The sequence below is a fragment of the Piliocolobus tephrosceles genome, chromosome 10, assembly GCF_002776525.5.
Source record: "Piliocolobus tephrosceles isolate RC106 chromosome 10, ASM277652v3, whole genome shotgun sequence".
NCBI classification, from domain to species: Eukaryota; Metazoa; Chordata; class Mammalia; order Primates; family Cercopithecidae; genus Piliocolobus; species Piliocolobus tephrosceles.
Genome location: NC_045443.1, coordinates 97,998,015 through 98,024,030, shown reverse-complemented (window position 1 = coordinate 98,024,030; position 26,016 = coordinate 97,998,015). Strand labels below are relative to the sequence as shown.

General features: G+C 42.4%; 1 protein-coding gene and 1 non-coding gene across 3 annotated transcripts in view; both read right to left on the bottom strand.

Moving 5' to 3' along the window:
- SLC17A8 (solute carrier family 17 member 8) overlaps positions 1-26,016 on the bottom strand; it is a 66,599-nt gene that overhangs the window by 14,742 nt on the left and 25,841 nt on the right. Inside the window, exons 3-9 of one of the 2 annotated variants that reach the window (XM_023207062.2) lie at positions 15,916-16,034; positions 13,548-13,662; positions 10,999-11,086; positions 5,507-5,593; positions 4,897-5,036; positions 4,629-4,778; positions 3,216-3,348 (exon numbers count right to left, since the gene is read on the bottom strand). In XM_023207062.2, the coding sequence (XP_023062830.1) occupies positions 3,216-3,348; positions 4,629-4,778; positions 4,897-5,036; positions 5,507-5,593; positions 10,999-11,086; positions 13,548-13,662; positions 15,916-16,034 (832 nt within the window). The remainder of the gene's footprint in view (positions 1-3,215; positions 3,349-4,628; positions 4,779-4,896; positions 5,037-5,506; positions 5,594-10,998; positions 11,087-13,547; positions 13,663-15,915; positions 16,035-26,016) is intronic. The other variant, XM_023207143.2, reaches the window with a different exon arrangement.
- Positions 5,126-5,231, bottom strand: LOC111538872. The gene has a single exon (XR_002730483.1). It is a non-coding gene; the product is annotated as a small nucleolar RNA U13 (small nucleolar RNA).

The following is a 26,016-nucleotide window of genomic DNA, read 5'->3' as shown; positions in this document are numbered from 1 at the left end:
TTTATACATTGTATCATTTAATTATCATAACTATCCTCTGAAGTAAATATTATTATGTAGATTTTAAAGATGAGAAATGTTGGCCCCGAGAATTTAGAAATCGACCCCCCTCTCTCCATCTCCATTGCCACCTCATTTGTCCAAGCCACCATCTTCTCTAGACAGGACAACTGAAATTGCCTTCTACCTGGTCGCCCTTCTTTTACTCGTGTACCCTGCATAATTCCCCAGATTAAAAATAAATAAATAAGGCCGGGCAAGGTGGCTCACGCCTGTAATCCCAGCACTTTGGGAGGCCGAGGCAGGCGGATTACTTGAGGTCAGGAGTTCAAGACCAGCCTGGCCAACATAGTGAAACCATGTCTCTACAAAAATACAAAAGATTAGCCAGGCCTAGTGGCCCATGCCTGTAATCCCAGTTACTCAGGAAGCTGAGGCAGGAGAATCACTTGAACCCAAGAGGCGGAGGTTGCAGTGAGCTGAGATTATGCCACTGCACTCCAGCCTGGGCAACAGAGCGAGACTCTGTCTCAAAAAAAAAAAAAAAAAAAAAAAATCAGACCATATCCATTCTGTGATTTAAATCATCTGCATCTCAATGTACTTCAAATAAAACTCAAGCTCTGCATTCGCCGACAAGGCCTGCCATGATCTGACCCTAGAAAAACATCCCAATCCCATCTCCTGTCACTCAACCAGTCTGACTCCCCTTCCTTCTATTCTCACACAGGCCACATTCCTGCCTGCCCCAGGGTCATTGCACGTACTATTCCCTCTGCCTAAAATCTTTTCCTGAGAGAGTTGTAATAAGGCACCACATGATGAGTTGCCAATATAGCCATGTGGACTTATTCAGAGGGATCACTGGAGAATGGCATGGCTTTAAGGAAACACAAGAGGAGAAGAATTGAGCTGGATGTATAGAGAGGACTGGGGTAAGAGGTGAAGGTGAGAACTCACAGAGAAGGAGAAAAGGAGTGGGCAAAGTCAGAGACAGAAAGATAGGTTCAGGGCTTGGGTAAGGGCTGTTCAGCTGGAGCAGAATTTTATCATTAGAAGGGTGAGGCTTTGGCTACTGTATTAGTTTTCATTTTTTTAACTTTTAATTTTTTAATAGAGACAAGTTCTCACTATATTGCCCTGACTGATTTCAAACTCCTGAGCTCAAGTGATCTGCCTGCCTCGACCTCCCAAAGTGCTAGAATTGCAGGCGTGAGCCACTGCACCCGGCCTACCACTATATTAGTTTTCATTTGCTGCTGTAATAAATTACCACAAATTCAGTGGCTCAAAACAATACAAATATCAAGTATCTATTGAGGGATAGACTTAGGGGTCTTTAAGATCTATTCCAATGATTAGATGTCACCTCTAAAATATGCTCTGCACTATTGTACAGTTCTGGAGGCCGAGAATCCAAAATGGTACAGGACTAAAGTCAAGGCAGCAGCCTACGAAGTTGCATTCCTTCTAGGGGTGCTATGGCAGAATCTCTTCTTGTCTTCTCCAGCTTCTAGGGTCTACTTGCATTCCTTGCCTTGTGGCTGCACCACTCTGACTCCTGCCTCCACCATCACATCTTCTTTTCTGACTCTGACCCTCCTTCCTCCTTTTATAAGGATTATTGTGATTAGATTGGGCCCACCTAGATAATGCAGGATAAACTCCCATCTCAAGAACCTCAATTTAATCCCACCTGCAAAGTCTCTTTTGACATGTGAGGAAACATATTCACAGCTTCTGAAGATCAGGACATGGACATTATTCTGGCTGCTACAGCTTTCTTGGAGAGTACTTGAATACAATATCCCAGAGCTTCACCTCCTGCCCACCAGACAGCAGGCCTACATCCACTAACCCTCAGTCCCCTATAGGAAATTTCAAGCTAAGGTCAGGCCCGCACATCCCTGCCCGGGACCAGCAGTCAAGCAACTGGGAGAACAGGTGCCAACAGACTCTTAGACTTTCTTCCCGAAATGCTCTGGGATCAGATCATGCCTGCTGCTGTGTCCCTCGGTAGTCTTCACTTCTAAACGTTCCAAACCTAGCTGATCTGTCAGAGCATGCGCAATCCGTCCCTTTCAACTTAATATCACAGTTGTGAGCTCTTGCCCATAGGTGGCGCTAACCTCTACCTCCTGCCCGCTCATCCTGATTCTAGTCTTCCAAAGAGGTAGCAGCAAACTAAGCTTTGGCGGTGGGCTCCGGCAGACCTGATACCTTGCAGGGATCTGCTACTTGAGCAAGTCCCTTTATTTTACCTCTGTTTCCTCATTGCAAATTGCATATAGTAATAGTACCTGCTCCACATGGTGGTTATGAAGATTTTTAAAATAATGTATGTAGAAGATTTAGCTTAATGTCTGGCACAGAAAGCATTCAATAAATGTTCATTTTAAAAGCTAAACAAAAAAGATGAGTTTTTTGAAAAGCACTTATGAACATTGTAGGGGTTCACAATTACTTTCGCCTACCTCTTTTGGGAAATCACCTAACATTCACTTTGTCTGTACAAAATTGAAACATAAAGCAGAAGCTAAATAAACCAGGAAAGAGAATGGTGTGTGTGTGTGTGTGTATACCCCATGCACAAGCATAGGTTAGGAGGAAAGATTACTTTTCTTCTGTTTCTTACCAAAACATATGGATAGGTAGAAAGGTAAGGAGAGAAGGGAATAAACTACATAAGCAAACAATAAATGTGGAAGGATGTATGGAAGAGTCCCGGCTGGATGACCTCTTGGCAGGACTGTGATGTACAACACTCAAGTATCTGCTGAGGGACAGACTTAGAGGTCTTTAAGATCCACTCCAATGATTAAATGTCACTTTTTTTTTTTTTTTTTTTGAGACGAAGTCTCACTGTCGCCCAGGCTGGGGTGCAGTGGCGCTATGTCGGCTCACTGCAAGCTTTGCCTCCCGGGTTCACGCCATTCTCCTGCCTCAGCCTCCCAAGTAGCTGGGACTACAGGCGCCCACCACCAAGCCTGGCTAATTTTGTATATTTTTAGTAGAGACGGGGTTTCACTGTGTTAGCCAAGATGGTCTCGATCTCCTGACCTCGTGATCCGCCCGCCTCGGCCTCCCATAGTGCTGGGATTACAGGCGTGAGCCACAGTGCCCGGCCTAAAAGTCACTTCTTAATATACGCTCTGCAGTTCTGCTTACCCTAATTCTACAAAAGCTGCCTAAGCCATCTATGAAATCCACAGTACCTCCACAGTTCATGATTTTTCTGACAGCAGTTGTGGTCAAAATTTGTCTGCTTCTTAAATAATCAGCCAATTGTCCTCCAATAGGTACAACGATTGTCATAACCATGTGTGGGACTGCTGACAAGAGACCCACCTGGAAGGGAAAGAAACAATAAGCAATTTGTCATTGCTTCTGAGAGAGGGGCCTCCCTAATTCCCTTGCCCACCTCCACTCCACAGTCTCCCTACCTACCACCACCAAATTTAAGCATCTAATTATGTGGGATCTGGGAAGGCCTGAATTTCATAATAAATAAATGATGAATGAGTGAATGATTTTAGACTTATCTGTGTCCTCTACCAGATTGGAAGCTCCTTGAGGGTAGAGATGACTTTTCTTCATCACAGAGGGCATGGCACATGGGAGATAAAGAACTTGGCACCCAGTGAGCACTGATGACTGATGACAGTCACCATTTCACGACTATGCCAACTCTTCCATGGTCACTTCTGACAGTATCTATAGCTAGGCAGACATTTGTGCCTGCTCGGCTGCTGTTCTTTCCCTTGTAGGAAAGAGGTTTAATTATCTCATGATGACAGTTTATGATTCACTATCCACACCCTTCCTCCCTAAAACACAATTGGCTTGATGATAATGTCTAGGAGCACTGAAAGAGGTTCTTTCTTTTTTCCCTTTTTCTGTTTTCTTTTTAGACAGAGTCTTGCTCTGTTGCCCAGGCTGGAGTACAGTGGTGCAATCTCGCCTCACTGCAACCTCCGCCTCCTGGGTTCAAGTGATTCTCCTGTCTCAGCCTCCTGAGTAACTAGGATCATAGGCATGTGTCACCACGCCCAGCTAATTTTTGTTTTAGTAGAGGCAGGGTTTCGCCACGTTGGTCAGGCTGGTCCTGACCTCAGGTGATCCGCCCGCCTTGGCCTCCTAAAATGCTGGGATTACAGGCGTGAGCCACCATGCCTGGCAGAAAGAGGTTCTTTCTAACCCATTGCAAGCAATGATTGTTACTGCTATAGCCACCATTATGGAGAGGGGGTGTTCTGCAAAATGGGTGGTAAGATTCTTACTGTTACTCACTGAGTAGCTTATAGGGAAAAAAGAAAACCCACACCCTCAAATCTTTTTATCCTCACCTAATATGCCATCCTTGAGCTAGCTTCAAAAACACTTTAAGATTGGGTACAACATAAATCTTTAAAGCAGCTTAATACGACTCTGATCCTTGCTAAGAAGAAATTAAACAGCTATGCATACTATGCATAGAATGTATAACTTGCCTGACAGCCGGGCTATTAGGTGTCACAGAACTGTTATGAATTATGATCAGCAATTTAATTATTTTATCATACAAAGTTATTCTCTGTAGAATCAAAAGATTTAAAGTTCAAGGATATTTGGAGCATCTGTATGTTTACCTTACTTATTGCAAATCCAAAGACCTCTTCAAAATAAGCAGGCTGACTTATAAGGAGCAAATAAAAGGTCCAGCTTCTGCAAAAATTTGCCACAATGATTGCATAAACCGGCAAAGATGTGAAAAATCTTTTCCACGGGGTACTAAATTTCTAGGGAGTAAAAAATACCATGAGATCTTTTAGTAAAGATATTGACATTTTTTCTGTAAATAGGCAACACAATCACTCATGAAAAGAGGTAAGTCTTCATTTGACTTTTTATGCTTACACTTAGACTAACCACGCTGGCCCCCTCTCCTATGCTTGTCTCTATGTAGGTCTTCTCCTCATTGGATATTGTTGGATGAGCTGCTGGGCACTCATAGGCCTGCAACAGCCAAAACATGTACCAAATAATCCCAAACATACCTGCAGTTAAAAAAGAAAAGGCTGGATTATATGGTCTCATTTTCTTCCATTTCTAAATTTTTCAGTTTTTACCATATATATTTTTTGCATGTAAAATGGGTAATGTGCCAATGTTGTAACAAGGTTTGAGGGACTCAAACATCTCACACATGCGTGTGAACACTCAGTTATCACATTTATGAACTACAAAAGGATCTTTACAATATTTCCAAATGGCAGTATGTTCAGCTAGGGGAAAGTATTTTGTTGATGTTCCTCTTGTTAACTGGTAAAGAAAGACAATGTTCTGCTTATTTTTTTTTTAGGTCAACTTTAAACATTAATCAAATCATAGATAAAGTATTCCATCTATACAATACACTTGTTTTAGTAATCTCTATTTTGATGTAATGAACTCTGAGCCAAACCCATATGCAGTAAAATATCATCTCTATGAGTCACATGTGAACTTGTGAAGTCAAATCACTCACCATAAATATAAAAGACAGAGGACCATCCAATGTACTGCACCAACACCCCAGCCAGGGGCATGGCAACCACTGCCCCTGCATAGGAACCTGGAACAAGAAAAGATTGAGGGAATCTGACCAATCATCACACAAGCCTTTTCAGCTTATTTAGAATTCATGTGGTAAAGTCAAGAATGAATCCAACTGAGCAGGAGTCAGACTGTCTCCGTGTAGAGAGACAGGCAAACTCCCAGTGTGCCTTAGAATGGGGCTTCCAAGAGAGGAAGGTCACCAACATGCCCTTTAACTCCATCCAGGGACCACACAGCATTTAGACAAAGGTTGATCCAGCACCACAGTTTGGAATTACATGAGAGAATGGAATCAGAAGATGAAAAAAATCTAAGAGAAATTTTGAAAATTCAACCAGGTACAATATTGGATGCTAAAAAGAGCAAGCAAAGGAACATACAAAATTTGCTTAGGAAGACTGGGAGGATTCTCATCCAGATCTTTAAATGAGGGACATTAAATTATTTAAAAGATCATGATTTTTAAAGTCTTGATTAAAAAAACAAAAAGGAGAGGGTTGCCAGGCACGGTGGCTCATGCCTGTAATCGTAACACTTTGGGAGGCTGAGGCAGGCAGATCACTTGAGGCCAGGAGTTCAAGACCAGCCTGGTCAACATAGCAAAACCCCATCTCTATTAAAAATACAAAAAATTAGCCTGGCATGGTGGCACATGCCTGTAATCCCAGCTACTTGGAAGGCTGAGGCACAGGAATCGTTTGAACCCGGGAGGCAGAGGTTGCAGTGAGCCAAGATCTCACCACTGCACTCCAGCCTGGGTGACAGAGCGAGACAGTGTCTCAAGAAAAAAAAAAAAAAAAGGTGAGGGGTGAATAATTAAATTCCAGATGGCAAGAGGGCTGCTGTCTCCATTCAGCTCCTGAATGGGTACGTTTTTACATGTATTTGTTACTTTGTAAAACTTAAGCTTGCAAATGCTTACCTGTGTGTGAATGTTTATCTTGTCTAGACAAGAAAATTGTGACTAGAGGCAGTGACCTGACCTCTGCTATCCTCTGGACATCTGGTAGGGAAACATGAGCCCTGTGACCTCCCATTATTGGGAGTTATTAGCTGAAAGGAAAAGTTATTCTCTGAAACTCCGCCTGGGCTGTAAATGAAAAAACTCTTGCTTCAGAAAAAGTGAGTGGTGAAAGGAAATTCTGTATCCCAGAATTCGAAGCTAAGGAAGATCTTTAGGAAATGGGAGGTTGGGGATCTTCCAGAGAAATAGATTAAATCCCATCTTTCCAAGGTGGGCCTGACCCTCGGTGAAAGGCCCAGTCTGAGATCTGGAGTCTGAATATCTTGACACCCGAGGAAGTCAAGAGACTCATTTTTTTCAGAGATAAGATGGGAATGAAATATCCATCTCAAGGGGCTGTTTTGAGGTTCAAATAAACTATGTATGTGAAGATGCTTTGTAAGTTATAAAGGGTTACACAAATGCCAGCTATTACCTCTATTATCATGTACAGAATGACAACACACTCAAAAAACAAACAATCTCAGGGTTCCTCAAACCAATAAGGTGAGCACTCCAGGCATGTGTTGAGAATGGGCTGCAGGTCTGACTCTGCTGTGCATGGAGATAGGGTGGCCTTTGTCCCCAGGCCAAATACCCTGGGAGGTGGGGTGGGTGAGTCTGGTTTAGGTAATGCAAAAGAATACCTGGGGCAGAGGCAGGTAGAGAATAACCCCCACCAACTAAGATGCACTGAGTACTTTCTGGGGGCCTAGTATCATGCTAAGTATTCTGTACCCATGACTTTGTTTAACTCTCCTTCAACTTGACAAGGTAGGTACCAATATGACCCCCATTTTATAAGGAGAAAGCAGCCTGGGGGAGGGGAGGTGGATTGCCTGAGGTCACACAGGTAGAGGAGATGACAAGTCACCAGACAGGGGCCCAGGTCTGTGGAACCCCAAAGCCCTTACTCTTATTTAATCATTCAATCATGCCTCCTTCACTCAAAATCACCTGATAATTCTCCTTACATAGTAAGAAGCATTCTTTCATTGGGGAAACTTTACAATGTGATATGGCTTGGCTCTGTGTCCCTACCCAAATCACATCTCAAATTGTAATCCCCATGTGTTGAGGGAAGAACCTGGTGGGAGGTAACTGGGTCATGGGGACAGATTTCCCCCATTCTGTTCTTATGACAGTGAGTGAGATCTTATGAGATCTGATGGTTTAAAAGTGTGGCACTTTCCCCTTCTCTCTCTTTCTCTCCTGCCACCATGTAAGACATGCCTTGCCTCCCCTTTTGCCTCCTGCCATGATTGTAAGTTTCCTGACACCTCCCCAGCCGTGCAGAGCCATGAGTTGATTAAACCTCTTTCTTTTATAAATTACCCAGTCTCAGGTGGTTCTTTATAGCTGTGTGAAAACAGACTAATACACAATGTGACCTAAACTACCCTTTTTTTCTATCAGAAAAAAATCTTCCTCATCCTTTTACACACCCTCCAATGTCAGTTCCTATTAGACACAGCCCCTTGAGCAGACAACAGGACACTCAGCCCTTACTGCAGCTGCCCACCGCTGCTCCCAGACTGCCCTGGGGAGCAGACCGCAGCTCAGTCCCCTGGGCCTCAGATGATTGTTGAATGATATGTGGAGAAGGGAAGAACAGAACTAGGGGTGAGAAAGAGGTCCCGGTTCTACCCTCACTAGGTGCAAGAATTTAAATCTTTTTTCCCTCGCTCAGCCTCAGTTTGTTCCACTATAAAACAATGGGTTGTAACTGGATGTATTAGTCTGATTTCATGCTGCTGATAAAGACAAACCCAAGTCTGAGCAATTTACAAAAGAAAGAGGTTTAACTGGACTTACAATTCCACGTGGCGGGGGAGGCCTCACAATCATGGAAGAAGGCAAAGAAGAGCAAGTCACATCTTACGTGGATGGCGACAGGCAAAGAGAGAGCTTGTGTAGAGAAACTTCCGTTTTTAAAACCATCGGATCTCATGAGACCCACTGACTATCACGAGAAAAGCATGGAAAAGGCCTACGACCATGATTTAATCACCTCCCACCAGGTTCCTCTCATAACACATGGGAATTATGGGAGCTACAAGATGAGATTTGGTGGGGACACAGCCAAACCATATCAGTGGATGTTTTCTAGAATCCCTTCTAATTCCAATATCTTCTGAGATTAAGAATTGATTCGCTCCAAGCCTGGGTTTCCTTCTTTAACATTTTCCTTAGGTTGTTCTTTGAAACCAAGGCCACACCTTAGCTGGGACATGTAATGACGCTTGTGTCCTTGATCAGGTAACTTTCCTTGAGAGTCAAACCATTTCTTAAATCAACCCTATTAGGGCTATAAAAACACACTAAGAATGGGGAGTGGCTGCTAGTCATTCTCATTTTGCTGGCAAATCAAAATGAAAGGTCTTAGAAATAAACCATCCAAAGAAAGTAAGGTCAAGGATCTAACAAGTCACAAGGCCAGCTGGGGTGGAGTCTTATCCTCTTCTAGAGTTGGTGTAAGCGCAGTAGTGGGATGGAGATGCTCTTAAACTGCAAATGAGCAGATGGAGATGGTTTCCAAGGACAAGAGACACTAAAGATGTAAAGACATCAAGGCTGAGCATGCAATTCCCAACTAGGCACAAAGTAGGCATATCAGTGAATACCTCACACCACATTTTCAAGATTACTTTATTATTATTTCAAGGAGGTAAAAGGCCAGCAGGAAAAGGAAAATTAAAACATATGCAGAAATAAATAGAAAGCTGTATTTCTCCCTTTAGCAAAGAATATCATCTTAGGAAAGGTGTGCTAGCTTGAAATGCAGACAGACCTAAGCTGTAATTCACACTGCTTAGGCTACATGGTGACTTCCGTGGTCTAAGGTTTTTGTTGTTGTGGGGTTTTTTTGTTTTGTTTTTTGTTTGTTTGTTTGTTTTGTTTTGTTTTGTTTTTTTGAGACAGGGTCTTACTCTGTCACCTAGGCTGGAGTACAATGGTGTGATCTTGGCTCACTGCAACCTCTGCTTCCGGACTCAAGCCTTGGCCTCCTGAGTAGCTGGGACCACAGGCATGGGCCACTGCACCCAGTTATTTTTTTGTGTTTTTGGCAGAGATGGGGTTTCATCATGTTGTCCAGGTTGGTCTCAAACTCCTAGGCTCAAGCAATCTGCCACCTCAGCCTCCCAAAGTGCTGGGATTACACGTGCGAGACACCATGCCTGGCTGGTCTAAGGTACTTTTACCTTCATGGGCCCCTTCCCTCAACACATTTACCACTGTGTTGATGGCAGCAGCATGTGCTGTTGTTGTTCTGTTGTTGATTGGTACTTAGGGACCCAGCCACACCTAGAGAGGCCAGTCCCACTGGGGTAGCTTAGAGATGGGCAACTTCAGCAAGGTGAAGTTTGGAGACGCAGGAATTGAAGTCACATACTACTTGGGGACTACTCATTTACTTTCAGATAAGATGGATGGTCTCTATTTCTTATTATCTGAGATATGATGACAAAAATTAATTTAAATGTCTATATGACAATGTGTGCGTGGTAGGAGTGTGAAATAAGGAAAGCTCCAGATCAAAAGTCAGGTCTCGTTCTAGCTCCATGATCTTGGTCAAGTCACTGAACTTTAGTTTCATATAAAAAGAAGAGGCGTGGGATGCTTGATGATCCCATCTTTCCACTTTTGTCCTTAGCAAATATCATTTGCTGGCTAATCCAACAACCACTTCCAACTCTTTCTCCCTTCCCCTTCACTCCTGAAGAGGCTGGTGAAGCTAGGTATCTGCTTGCCTAGACTCCTCTGCAGTTAGTAAAGCATATGATACAGTTAGGGCCAAATAAATTAAAGTGGAAGGTTGGTAGGGGGCTTTGGGAAAGCTTTTGTTTTCCTGATGAAAGGGACAGATGGAATAAGCACAAGAGTAAATAAAAAGCTATCTCTGAGGATACCAGAGTAGAAAGTCAGAACATGCCTAGGCCCTGGATGGATTTTTGAGCAGCAGAGCCAACACTAACAAGCACTCACCTTTAGAATACTGTTATATAAAATAAATAGACTCATTTTAAGGCCCTTAGTAGGGTTTTCAGTTACTTGAAGTCAAAAAAGCATTCCATTTCTTTTTAGAGACAAGGTCTCACTCTGTCACTCAGGCTGGAGTGCTATGGCCATCATAGCTTACTACAGCCTCAAACTCGCAGGCTCAAGCAGTCCTCCTGCCTCAGCCTCCCTAGTAGCTAGGATCCCAGGCACACACCCCCACACTTGGCTAATTTTTTTTTTTTTTTTTTTTTAAGACAAAGTCTCACTATATTGCCCAGGCTGGTCTCGAACTCCTGGGCTCCAGTGATCTTCCTGCCTTGGCCTCCCTAAAGTGCTGAGATTACAGGTGTGAGCCACTGCATGAACCCAAAAAAAGCATTCCTAAATAAACTTTGTTATTATTCTAATATACCCACCACAAAAAGAGGTTGTGGCCAGTCGGCTTCTCTCCAAAGGTGGTGCCCACTTACTCCACATCCCATGGCAGGCTGGGTAGGTCACACCCTGGCAGGAGAGTTGAAAATAGATTAGTTGATTTGACTCTAGTTTCTGCTTGTGTTTAAAATATAGATGCTGCTTCTTCACAGAGGCTACAATATAAAAGCCCAATTTATAGACACTGTTATAGGCTGAATATTTGTGTCCCCACCAAATTCCTGTGTTAAAACCTAATTCCCAATGTGATGGTATTTGGAGATGGACCTTTGGGAAGTGACTAGGTGAAAAATGAATGAGATTAGTGCCTTATAAAAGAAACTCCAGAGAGCTCCCTCATCGCTTCTGCCTTGAGCAGACAAAGAGAAGGTAGTTGTTTATGAATCAGGAAGCTGACCCTCCCAAGTCACCAATCTGCCAGCACCTCACTCTTTGACTCCCCAGCCTCCAGAACTGTAAGAAATACATTTCTAGGCCAGGCGCGGTGGCTCAAGCCTGTAATCCCAGCACTTTGGGAGGCCGAGACGGGCAGATCACGAGGTCAGGAGATCGAAACCATCCTGACTAACACAGTGAAACCCCGTCTCTACTAAAAAATATGAAAAACTAGCCGGGTGAGGTGGCGGGCGACTGTAGTCCCAGCTACTCGGGAGGCTGAGGCAGGAGAATGGCGTGAACCCGGGAGGTGGAGCTTGCAATGAGCCGAGATCACACCACTGCACTCCAGCCTGGGCGACAGAGTGAGACTCTGTCTCAAAAAAATAAATAAAAAATAAAAATAAAAGAAAATTCTTTTGTTTATAACCTACCTACTTTATGGTATTCTGTAGAAACCCAAATGGACTAAGACAGACACTAAACAGCATGATTCAGCTATTTTTGACTCACAGTACAGATGCTGAAATTCAAATACAGTTCACATGTAAGCATGGTAGAAGATGGGGGAAAAGGTCTTTATATTTATATTTCATATTATCATAGACTATCAGTGTAGGAAGAGCCTTCCACAGTCAGCTGGTCCATCCTCTCATTTCAAGACACAGAACATGAGGCTCAGGGCCATTAAGTGACTAAACTTTAGTTTTCATGGATGCTAATATTGCGTTCTTTCCACCACACGGGTACATCCCAAAGTGCAATATATGTCCCTCTAGTGGGACTAGAGTTGGATTTGAAATGATATAACAATTTATTCTTAATTATAACACATATATGCTAGTATATATATTACAATTAATCTATATATAATTAAATTTTTATATAATTATACTATATATATGTGTATATATATATGCTTTGAAAAAGATATAACTAGTGGCTGGGCATGGTGGTTCACGCCTGTAATCCCAGCACTTTGGGAGGCCGAGGTGGGTGAACCATCTGAGGTCAGGAGTTCAAGACCAGCCTGGCCAACATGGTGAAACCCCATCTCTACTAAAAATACAAAAAAATTAGCTGGTGTGGTGGCTGGCACCTGTAGTCCCAGCTACTCGAGAGGCTGAGGTAGGAGAATCGCTTAATCCGGGAGGCAGATGTTGCAGTGAGCCGACATCATGCCACTGCACTCCAGCATGGATGACAGAGCGGGACTCTATCTCAAAGAAAAAAAAAAAAAAAGGAAAAGATGTAACTAGCACATCAAACCCATGATTTCAAAGATGTTGTTGCTTAGAATAATAGGCATCTTTTGTTTTTTGTTTTAAATGAGTCGATCTAGGGGAAAACAATAGGCAAATAATAGTACAAGTTATACATGGGCATAACAAACTGATGAAGGTCAGAGGTGAATGACTGTGTTTGGGAAACACTGTTGTATATCGGGGGTTGGCAAACTGTGGGCCAATTGGTTCACCATCTGTTTTTGTGTAGTCCACAAGCTAAGAATGTTTTTTACATTTTTAAATGGTGAGAAAAAAATCAAAAGAAGAATAATATTTAATGGCACACAACAATCATATGAAATTCAAATTTCAGTTTGTAAAATGCTTATTGGAACATAACCATGCCCATTTGTTTCTAGTTTGTTTCTGCCTGCTTTTGCACTACAGCAGCAGTGTTGAGTAGGTGCAACAGACACCATATGGCCTGCAAAGTCCAAAATATTTACCTTCTGGCTCCATATCATGGTGCCTCCTTCATTGAATTAAATCTCTGCATCAGACTACACCCTTGAAAATATACAGATTTATTAATGAATCCACTTAAATTGCTTTAGTGGAATGAACCTTTGCTATGTGAACTGTAGGTTTGGGCTTCAGTTTCACTATCCATTACAATGAAGAGGGTCGGGTTAGATTATCCCTAAGATCATTATGGAAGGGTCCTTTATTGTTCCTAAATGTAAAATCACACAAGGCATTTGAATTACAATTCTTGAAATTTTAGCCATTACCAGAGAATGGAAATAGCAGGAAAAGGAAGACAATATAGAAAAAAACTGAGTAAAGGGAGTATTCTTCAGATGCTGAATTTTCTAAAGGACTGGGCTGTCTCTAGCAACATCAAAAACTGTAAGGAAAGTATCTCCTACCTCCACTAGACCTTGCAGAATTCTGACACACATGACGCATCCGTAATGCACTCTGGCTGCAGAGGGAATGAACATGTTCAGAGTCGATGTTAAGAAGATGGCAGCTCCAAAGACCCTGAGGGACCAAAGCACTGTGTTATTCGGCAGGCCCGCTGATGGATGTATACTTCAGCTAAGCACCAGAAACAAACCTAACAGTTCATGAAAGATCCCTGTGGAAATCCCTGTGGAAAGATCATGCCTGTAATCCCAGCACTTTGGGAGGCTGAGGTGGGTGGATCACCTGAGGTCAGGAGTTTCAGACCAGCCTGGCCAACATGGCGAAACCCCATCTCTACTAAAAACACAAAAAATTAGCCGGATGTGGTGGTTGGCACCTGTAATTTGGAGAAATAGATGTGTTAGGGTCTAGTGTGCCCCAAGCTAGATTCTTGGGCTTCTTTGATTCCCAAGCTCTGGCCCCTGGACCAACTATGAACAAATTTTTGGCAGTACAGAGATGTCCTGCCTGGATGACGTCCTGAAAAGTTGGAGATTGGCCAGGTTCAGGTAAGCTTGCTAGAGACCTACCATCCTGCCTGGTTCCCCTGACCGACCTTTTCTGACTGTTACTGTATGGTTGAGGTTGTTTCCTGCTTCCCAGAGCTGCTCTCAGTTTACCAGAAGGAAACACTGTCTATCCAAGAAGCATTATATGTCCTGGGACTGAAGCACGAAACAGGTTGCGTACCTGTCTTAGCTCCCATTCCCTGACCAGCCCAGTGTACCCTGGGAAAAGAGAGCAAGCAGCATTTTCTTCCCCTCTCACATATGTTAATGATGTTTCCACTTTTTTTATGTGCTGGGAAATTAGATTATGTGTGATTTTTTTTCAAGGCAGAGGTGTAAGCAATAACCCAGGAAACCATAGCAACCAATATTTTATCACTTTTTAAAAAGAATACAATAGGTAAGTAGCAATAAATAAAAGGCATAAATTAGACAAGAACCTAAATAAATACATGCTTATTCATATTGAGATCTTATGGTAGTGGCTTCCAAATTTTTTACCTTAACCCGTAAACAAAATATATTTTATATTGCAACCCAGTTCACACTCATACATACAAATGTAACTGAAACAAGTTTCAAAACCCAATATTTACCCTTATGTGCAATGCATTCAGATATTTTCTATTCTATTTGATTCTATTTGATTATCTTTTCTTCTATTTCTCTCTTTCTTTTTAAAAAATGCTCGTTGGTAAATCATCATACTGTTTTCACAACTATCTAATGAGTTGTGCTTTAGAATTTGAAAAAAAACCTTTTTTTAAAAATGTAATACACTTCATGAAATCCATTTATGGAAAGTCATATGGGAAATAAAATTGGAAGGGACCTGGAGAGATTTAGTTCACTCCTTTTCTAATACATGATACACTCTACAACGTCTCCCCCAAGTGGCCATCCTCCTCTGCTTGAATACCTCCAGTGACAGAGAACTCACTGCTTCTTGAGACAGCTCACTCTGTTCTTGGATACTTTTAACTGCTCAAACACCCACTACAGAGTCTCAAGGACATCAGAGACACATCTTGCAGTCTAGAGGCAAGCCCCCACCACTCATCTGAGAAAACCTTTTCTGGGTGATATTAACATAAGATTACAGAATGTCACTGGTCAAAGAGAACTGAAATATAATTTAGTCCAATGTTTCATTTCACAGATGAAGAAACTGAGGCCCAGTGAGGGAAGGAAAGTGACTCAATAGAGGTCACCCAGTGATCCAGTTAAGGGGCAGGAACCTCTCCTGACTCAGAGTTGATTGCTCTTTTTACCACATAATCACTCGAAGAGTTGCAAGGTAAATTTAATTGGATGAAAAATGAAATAAAAAGAGACTCTTGACTGGGTGCTGGTGGCTCACGCCTGTAATCCCAGTACTTTGGGAGGCTAAGGCGGGTGGATCACTTGAGGTCAGGAGTTTGAGACCAGCCTGGCCAACACGGTGAAACCTCATCTCTACCAAAAATACAAAAATTAGATGGGTGCAGTGGTGCACACTTGTAATCCCAACTGTTCAGGAGGCTAAAGGACCAGAATTGTTTGAATGCCTAGTGGGGTGGGGGAGGGGGCGGGGCAGAGGTTGCAGTGAGCCAAGATCACACCACTGCACTCCAGCCTGGGTGACAGAGTGAGACACCATCTCAAAAATAAAAATAAATTAAGAGCAGGGTCATTTGGGATCAGTATCTGTGAATTGCATCTATCCATATGGCTCCTATTTTTCATTCTGCACCCCCAAATTGAGAGCTAGCTATGCAGAATTTATAAGTACAAAGCCACATTTCATTGGCTTGTATCATGTTATATCAATTTATCTTACCTGTTAGCAGCAAACTTGTTTGAAATGAAACCACCTGGAATTTGTGTCATAATATAGCCCCAGAAAAACGATCCATGGATAAGGCCCACTGTTTCTGGATCCCAGTTAAACTGTGCTGTCTGGAAATGAGAAATCAGATATAGTTGTGTTTCTTAGAAAAAGGCTGACAACCATTTTTCACCAATGAGCCTACACAATAATAACCTCATGAGGTCTTTCTTTCTTCATTTATTCAACACATGTTTATGGAGGGCATCTTACATACTTGGGGTATAGCATCAAGCAAAAGTTCTAGGCCAGGCATAGTGATGCGTGCCTGTAGTCCCAGTTATTTAGGAGGCTGAGGTGGGAGGATGGCTTGAGCCCAGGAGGTCGAGGCTGCAGTGAGCCAAGATAGTGCCAATGCACTCCAGACTGGGCAACAGAGTGAAACCCCGTCTTACAAAACAAAACCGGCCGGGTGTAGTGGCTCATGCCTGTAATCCCAGCACTTTGGGAGGCTGAGGCAGGCGGATCACAAGGTCAGGAGATCGAGACCATCCAGCTAACATGGTGAAACCCCATCTCTACTAAAAATACAAAAAAAAAAAAAAAGAAAGAAATTAGCCGCACATGGTGGCGGGTGCCTGTAGTCCCAGCTACTCAGGAGGCTGAGAATGAATGGCATGAACATGGGAGACTGAACTTGCAGTGAGCCAAGATCGCACCACTGCACTCCAGCTTGGGCGACAGAGCGAGACTCCATCTCAAAAATAAACAAACAAACAAAAACAATGAAGTCCCTGCCCTCATAGATTTCACCTTCTGATAAGAGATTATCAGAAGGTGAAATTTGTATTAAATTTAAATACAAATTTAAACATATATGTATTTATATTAATGGTCATGGTGACTCACACCTGTAATCCCAATGCTTTAGAAGGCCTAGGCAGGAGGATTACTTGAGGTCAGGAGCTCAAGATCAGCCTGGGCAATGCAGCAAGATGCCATCTCTACAAAAAATTAAAAATCTAGCCAGCTAGGCCAGGTGCAACGGCTCACACTTGTAATCCCAGAACTTTGGGAGGTAGAGACGGGTGGATCACCTGAGGTCAGGAGTTCAAGACCAGCCAAGCCAACGTGGTGAAACCTCATCTCTACTGAAAATACAAAAATCAGCTGGGTGTGGTGGCAGGTGCCTGTAATCCCAGCTACTTGGGAGGCTGAGGCAGAAGAATCGCTTGAACCCAAGAGGCGGAGGTTATAGTGAGCCAAGATCACACCACTACACTCCAGGCTGGGTGAGACAGGGAGACTCCATCTCAAAAAATAAATAAATAAATAAATAAAAATACAAATCTAGCCAGGTATGGTAGTGCGTGCCTGTAGTCCTAGCTACTCAGGAGGCTGAGGTAGGAGGATCCCTGGAACCCAGGAGTTGGTCAAGGTTAAAGTAAGCTATAAACACACAATTGCACTCCAGTGTGAGTGACAGAGCAAGACCCCGTCTCTAAAAATACATATATCTAATGTGTGTGTGTATATATATTATATATAATGTGTGTGTATATATATGTATATACATACATATATATGTAAGGTAAGCTATAAACACACCACTGCACTCCAGTGTGAGTGACAGAGCAAGACCCTGTCTCTAAAAATACATATATCTAACGTGTGTGTGTATATATAATATATATAATGTGTGTGTATATATGTATATATACACACATATATTATACATACATATACATATATACATACATACATATATACACACACACACACAGAGAAAACACAAAATAGCAATGAATGCTAAGGAGAAAATAAAATAGTTTGTGAAGAAAGCAAAAAATGGGGTTTTGTGGGGGCTACTAAGTTATTTGCTACATTATTCAGATGCCAGTTTAGTGATAGCACAAAGAGAATTAGAGTCTTCAGTCTCTCATTTCTTAATGAGGACAATAAAGCCCATTCTACCTACCCATAGGATGTGTGGGGATAAATGACATGAATATTTCCAGTGGGTTATCTCTCTGCTTAGAGATTTTGCATGTAGCAGATTAGGATAGTGACTGGCACACAGTGTAGACTCAATAAACGTTAACAGTCATTACTGTTACAATGCTGATGGCAGTGGCAACAACACAACCTTCCACAACTCTTAGGCCATTGAAAATGTGATTCTCTAGGGCTGGAATCCCTTTCCTCATGTCCTCTCCCAGGTAAAGTAACTTATTGTTTTTAGACTCATTGTAAATGGTCCTTCCTCGGAGGAAGCTTCCTGAATCCCCAAAATTGAACTGGTCCCTTTTTCCTGGGCTTGTCTTCAGTGAATGGACATCCACATGTTAATTTCCCACACAGGGCACCAAGAAACTCTAAGATAGTAGCCATGTCCTCTTTGACTTATAGTCTCAGTACCTAAATCAAATGCCTGGGAACATAGAAGGTCCAAGTGTGTATTCACCAAATGAATGAATAAATGAATGGCTTTGTAAAGCTTTTTGATATCAAAATGCAAATATGGAGTAAGAGGGTTCCTAATTATCATCATACTATGTTTTATAAATTTTCATCACAGCTTATTTTCCTGTCACAAGTTGTTACATATTTATCTGCCCATCTGTTCAACATTCATGCTGTGCCTCCTGAATGCAACGTTAGATGCTGGACAGTGTAAATACAGACTCAAATCAGCATTGTCTTTGCCTTCTAGGAGCTCACAGTCCAAGTCACTTTGGCCTATACTCTCTCATTTTACGAATTACAAAGTTGAAGCTCAATGGTAAAAAGGAACTAGCTAATTATCATTAATTCAAATCAGCTCACCAAATTTGTATTTTGTGTTTATTATGTAACACACATAGTTCTACACACGGGGGTACAGCAGTGAACAGCTGTAGTGACTCCTGCCTTTTTGAAGATGCCAGTGGAGATAGTGGGCAATAAACAATTACAGGCAGAGTTAGATGGCAACCAGCGATAAGATGAAAAAATAAAGCAGGGAAGGGAATAGGAAGTATTGGATGACAGTGAGCTGGGGTAAATTTTAGACAGAATGGCCAGGAAAGGCTTCACTGAGAAGATGAGTTTTAAGTAAAGACCTAAAGAAAGGAAGGGAGCAAGTCATATGGTCATCTGAGATGTGAGCTTTCCAGGCAGAGAGACAGCAAGTTCAAGGGACCCGAGGTAGGGTTGTGTCTTGTGTGTTAGAGGAAAAGCAGTATGTCGGTACAGCTGGAGGATAATGAACGAGGAGGAAGAGAACAGGTGTTAATGCAAGAGAGGTTACAATGATGAAGGGTTCTTTAAGACATCATAGGAACTCTGGCTTTTAGACAAAGAGAGATGAAAACCATTGGAAAATTTGAGCAGAGGTGGAATATGATTTCACTGAGGCGCTTTCTACAGATTTCCTCCTTTAATCAGTAAAACACTTAGAGGTAATTGCAAATGAGGAAACTAAGGCTTAGAGAGATTAATTTACTTGTCCAAGGTCATACAACTATTTGCAAGGAAAAGAGGATGCAAAACCTCTCATCTGCCTAACCCCAAAACACGATATTCTTTCTATTGCTTGGAGAGACTTGATTTTCTGACTAAGGAGAGACCAGACTTCTTTGCCAAGATCCATAGAATTATCCGAGGATCCAAGACAGAAGGAGAACTAGACCCTTTCAACTCCCACTTCAAGCAGTTGCTAACTGTCAATCACACATCCCTTTCTCATGCCTTTCTCTCTGGAGAAATAGTGCTTCTGTCAATCTCTGAAAAATAATACATGAAGAAGAGCCCCTAGGCTGCTGAGAACTGACTTTTATTGTCATTTGAGTCCCATTAAAATCATAATAGTGGACTAAAGACTTGAACAGACATTTCTCCAAGGAAGACCAATAAATGACCAATAGACACATGAAGAGGTGGTCAACGTCACTAACCATCAGGGAAATGCAAATCAAAACCACAATAAGACGTCGCTTTATACCTGTTAGGATGACCATTATCAAAAACAAAACAAGACAAGACGTGTTGGTGAGAATGAAGAGAAAATAAAGCCCTTATACACTGCTGGTGGGAATGACTGCAGCCACTATGGAAAACAGTACAGAGGTTCCTCCAAAATTTAAAAACAGAACTACTGTATGATTTAGCAATCCCACTTCTGGGTATTTATCCAAAAGAGTTGAAATCATGATCTCAAAGAGATATGAGTACCCCTACGTTCACTAAAGCATTATTCACAATAGCCAAGACATGGAAAAAACCTGAACGCCCACTGACAGATGAATAAAGAAAATGTGTCCAGGCGCAGTGGCTCATGCCTGTAACTTTGGGAGGCCAAGGCAGGTAGATCACTTGAGGTCAGGAATTCGAGACCAGCCTGGCCGATATGGTGAATCCCCGTCTCTACTAAAAATATAAAAATTAGCCCGGCGTGGTGGCGCGTGCCTGTAATCCCAACTACTCAGGAGGCAGAGGCAGGAGAATCACTTGAACCTGGGAGGCAGAAGTTGCAGTGAGCCAAGATTATGCCACTGCACTCCAACCTGGATGACAGAGACTCCATCTCAAAAAAAAAAAAAAAAAAAAAGGAATACTATTCATCTTTTACAAAGAAGAAGACTCTGCAAGATATAACAACTTGCATGAACCTGGAGGACATTATGCTCAGTGAAATGAGCCACTCACAGAAAGACAAATACTGCATGATTCCACTTACGTGATATATCCAAAATAGTCAAATTCATAGACTCAAAGAGTAGAATGATGGTTGCCAGGGGCTGGGGGAGGGAGAAATGAGGAGTTACTAATTAATGGGCAAAAAGTTTCAGTCAAGCAAAATGAACGAGCTCTAGAGATCTCTATTCAACATGGTACTTACAGTCAACCATAATGTATTGTACACTAAAAACTTTATTAAAACAGTAGCTCTCATATTAAGCATTCTTATCACAATAAATTTTTTAAATTATAAATTTAAAAAAATAATGGCCCTGTATATGGACCATCACTATGGTAAACCAAACACTGTGTCAGATATTGTGAAAGGCCAAAGAAATGGCCCCCAAAAGATATCCACATCAAATCCCTGGGACCTATAAATGCTACCTTATCTGAAAACAGGTCTTTGCTGATGTGAAAATGTCAAGAATCTTAAAATGAGATATCTGGACTATCCAGCTGTGCCCTAAATCCAGTGACAAGTGTCTTTATATATAGGAGAAAGACAGATGGAGATTTGAGACAAAAGAGGAAACACGCAGAGAGATGTCCACGTGAAGATGGAGGCAGAAATGAGAGTGACATTGTCCCAGACCGAGGATCTGCTGCATCCACTAGAAGTTGGAAGAGTCAAGGAAGGATTCTCTGCTAAAGTCTTCAGAGGGTGTGAGGTGCTGCCAACACCTTGATTTAGACTTCTTGTCTCCACAGCTCTGAGAGAATAAATTTCTATTGTTTTAAGCCATCAAATTTTTGGTAATATGTTATGGCAGCCTCAGGGAACTAATATAGGCATTTAATATAGGTAAGCTTATTTGATCTTCAGAGTAGTCCTTTTATTCCAATTTCACAATAAGGGCAATGAGGGTTAGCAAAGAACTTCTAGAAATGTCAGTTCCTGTCTGCTCACACTTTTGAGAGGATTCCACCTTCCCCAGCAACATGGGATTCTCCCCCACTGACCAACACAGCTGACTGGACACCTGAGTAGAGAGAGCCAAGCCAGTCAGGTGTGGTGGCTCACGCCTGTAATCCTAGTACTTTGGGAGGCTGGGGTGGACAATCACTTGAGGTCAGGAGTTCAAGACCAGCCTGGCCAACATGGTGAAACCTCATCTCTATTTTAAAAATACAAAAAGTAGCCAGATGTGGTGGCATGCACCTCTAATCCCACCTACTTGATAGCCTAAGGAGTAGAACCGCCTTAAATAGGGAGGTGGAGGTTGCAGCAAGCCGAGATTGTGCCACTGCACTACAGCCTGTGCAACAGACGAAGATTTTGTCTCAAAAAAAAAAAAAAAAAAAAAAAAAGAGTTCAAGACAGCCAAGCTATAGGCTAGGCTCAGCCAGTCAGCCTCTCCATCTCTCTGTCTCTGTCTCTGTCTGTCTCTGACTCTGTCTCTGTCTCTCTCCCTCTCTCTCTCTCTCTCTCTCTCACACACACACACACACACACACACACACACACAGAGAGAGAGAGAGCGCAACCCAAACCCCCAGAGATTCTAGTTAGACAATAGTGCACTCTTGAACCCAAATAAGTCCCATGGAGTCACAGAGTCAGGGCCAAGTAAATCAGCTTCCTGGCAAGACAAAGGCTCAAGGCACTTCCACTGTGGAGGGCAGTGAGAAGCCAGGGAAGAGGAAAGAAAGCAGTCCATGAAGGACCGGGGAAAATGGAGCTGACTCCAAGAAAAGCAGATGAAAGACTCTGTGGGGCAAGCAATTTGGAGACCTTAGCAAAGGCTTCTCTAGTTCCTATGAGGGAAAGCTCCATTCAGCAGTTCTGGCAGGGCCTGTCCTGCGGCCTCAGAAAGAATTACATAAAGACTCCCTTCCCTCCTCAGGGTGGAGGACAGCCTGGGTTTCAGTCCCACCTCAGGCTGGCTTCTGTGTCCTGGGTGCAGCCTGCACAAACATGCACAGACTGCACAGACCTGCTTTCTGCCCTTGGCTTTCATAAGATCCCCTTACAGACCTACAATAATCCCTGCTATCATTTTTTGTTTGTTTAGACGGAGTCTCAGTTATCTCGGCTCACTACAACCTCCATCTCCCAGGATTCTCCTGCCTCAGCCTCCCAAGTAGCTGGGACTACAGGTGTGCGTCACTGTGTCTGGCTAATTTCTTTTTGTATCTTTTAGTAGATACGGGGTTTCACCATGTTGGCCAGGCTAGTCTAGAACTCCTGACCTCAGGTGATCCACCCACCTTGGCCTCCCAAATTGCTGGGATTACAGGTGTGAGCCACCGTGCCGGGCCCCAGTAATGCCCTTTTAACTTGAGCCAGTTTCACTGCACTTCTCTTCTTTGCAACCAGCAATCCCTGACCAGGGCACAAGGGCAACTTATTCAAGGTCCCAGAGCTCGTTAAAACCAGGTCTGGCCAGTTCCAAAGCCCATCCTCTGAATCCTAAAGGGCCCATGATCCATAGGAAGAACTTTGGAGTTTTCCTGAGAGTAATGAGAAAACAAAATCACAAGTTTCTCAAACTTCGGTCATTTTTTTTTCTTACTATATGTCAAACACTTTTCTAAGAGTTCACATGTTTTAACTCAAAACTATTAAATTTAAAATATGGGCCAGGCACAGTGGTGCATGCTTATAATCCCAGCACTTTGGGAGGCCAAAACAGGAGGATCCCTTGAGGCCAGGAGTTTGAGATCAGCCTGGGCAACATGGCATGATCCCATCTCTAAAAAACATTGTTTTTTTAATTAGCTAGGAATGGTGATGTTAGCCTGTGGACCCAGCTACTCGGAAACTGAAGTGGGAGGGTCACTTAAGCCCAGGAGGTCAAGGCTGCAGTGAACTATGATCACACCACTTCACTGAAGCCTGGGCAACAGAGATCCCATTTCAAAAAAAAAAAAAAGATTGATCACGCATTAGTTAAAATCACTCTTCATACCACTTGTAGAACATATGCCACATATTTTAAATATCTACCTATTTATACTGCTTATTTCTCTCCTTCTTTTGAAATAAAGATTTAAAGATATCTCAGTGCCAAATATCTAGTTCTTCCCCTTAAAACAGAAAACCCAAACAAACATACCAGCCATTCAGAGCTTTTCTTAATACAATTAGCGAAGTATTTGTCATTTGGTTAAACATGCTCAGTATCTAAGCTTTGTTCTAGGCGGACAAGAGAGAAATAATCTGCTACAAATTAGAGTTATGCTAGAGTTTCTGATACTAAATCCCTACTCCTAAGTCCAGAGGAAAAAAATTTAAACCGTATTTCAGATTTTAATCAGTTTCTTAAGACTCCAGAGGGCACAGTCATAGAAACCAGAGAGTGCACATTACCATTGTTGCTCAGGTTTATCAAAATGTCTTTTCCATATGCCTCAGAGCAGACTCTATTGACCGAGGTCTATCTTTTCAGGCAACAAACAAATGCAAAACAGCATCTCATTTTGATCTGGGCCTCAGCAGACAAGTTTTAATTAGCTGGCCTTGCTCACAAAAGGCTGAAAGAATGCATGTGATACACATCTGAAACCTCGCTAATATACATCATTCTTTATTTTAAAAATGCATAATATGCCCTTCTACCTCTATCCCCCACACCCCTACAAAAGACAGGATATCCTTTTAGGACAGATTTGGCTGTGGCATCAAATAGAGACTAGTTAGGAGGATCTCCATGGTGCTGTTTTCCTCTGGCAGAATAATCTCTTTGTTTGATACAAGCAAAAACAAATAGCTTGCAGACCAACTGAAGACTTCTTTTTGACAGATTGAAATCAAATTTTCTCAAACCAGTGCCTGGCAGGAGACTGTTCCAGATGATGCTAATAGATGTGGCACGAAAGAGAGCATTCTATGATCAAGTCAGTCCAGGAAATACTGCCCACCATGTCTTCCTCTTGGAAAGTCTCATAGGACACAGCACAGTACAGGCTCCAGGTCTCACACTGCCTTCTTCATGGCACAGCCTGCAGCGTAGCGATTTCCCAGACACTAGTTCAAAAAACTGTGGTCTAAATGTTTCTTCAAACAGAGGGAGGGACCAGAGAACTGTTAAATGCCTCTCTGCAAATGAACGGATTTCTGCATGAGTCACTGCGGTGTGTGACTTTAGTACGATGAAACATGCATTTATGGGGTGTCTACTGGGCAGACATTTTTGTTTGTTTCTTTTCTCCCATAACCTCGGTACTTCTCTAGGTCTATCATTTAAATAACAAACCAGATTTTATGTTTCCAGTGATTCCTAAAACAATACTATTTAAGTCACTTCAAAGTATCCTTGCTTGTAACTATGATGGCCTCTGAACTGGCCCTGTGGCCTCCATTTCTATCTCACCTCAATCTGGCCCCCTGCTATGGGGCAGTGACCAGTCTGGAGCACAGATATGATCACTCCGTGTTTGCAGCCCCTTGCTACATGCCCACCAGGCTGCAGATGATTAGCCCCCTATATACTTCGCTGCCTCCACCTCAAGGTGCTCTACCCAATCACTGGGAGTTCTCAACCTGGAGTCTGTGGATGGAATCCTACGGATCTGAGAACTTGGATGGGAAGAAAACATGCACCTTTATTTTCACTCTTAACCAAAATTTAGCATTTTCTGCCATTTTGAATGTAGGCAACAAGCCACAGTCGTATGATGAGTACCTATGACTCTGTCCCACGTGTAAATCGTAAATATGTTCAAATCGTATTACAGTCATGGCTACTATTTCCAACAGTAGCTTACATTCCAACTTAAAATCACAGTAAATGTTAGACCCAATGCTAGATTTAGTCACTGATGTACTACTAAAGAAGCCCATATGTTTCTATGTCACAAATGTGATTTTTAAATGTTTTGGTATTTATATTTTAATATAATTGGCTTCTTTTGTCATCCTTTGTGTTTTATTTTAAGAACTTAAAACATTACTTTGCCAAATATTCATCAGTCATCACCAGGAGTCCGTGACAGAAAAGATGATGAGTTCCTGTTTCAGTTCCTAAAATATACCTACATAGTGTGTGTGCATTCTCTCTCTCTCTCTTTCTCTCTCTCTCTCTCTCTGTGTGTGTGTGTCTCTGTCTCTGTCTCTTTCTTACAGTCCTTCACAATACCTTTTTCTTCAAACATTCTTCTTCCCACGCCACCACACCCTCTTTGCCTGGTCCAGCCATCACTTTGGGAATTTGTTCACAATAGCGAAGTCTGGGCTGGGCCCTCTCCTATGAGCCTGAGCATCCTGTGTACCTCCAACATGGCACTTACCCCCCAACCCCCCAGACTGTCATCACTTACTAGTCTCCATGAGGACAGGGCCCAGTCTAGGTCATTCACCTTTCTATCCCCATCACTTTGCACAGTGCTCAGCACAAGTAGCCACTCTCCATTTTTGTCATATCACTGAAGGAATTGCCGGGCTTTCTCTCA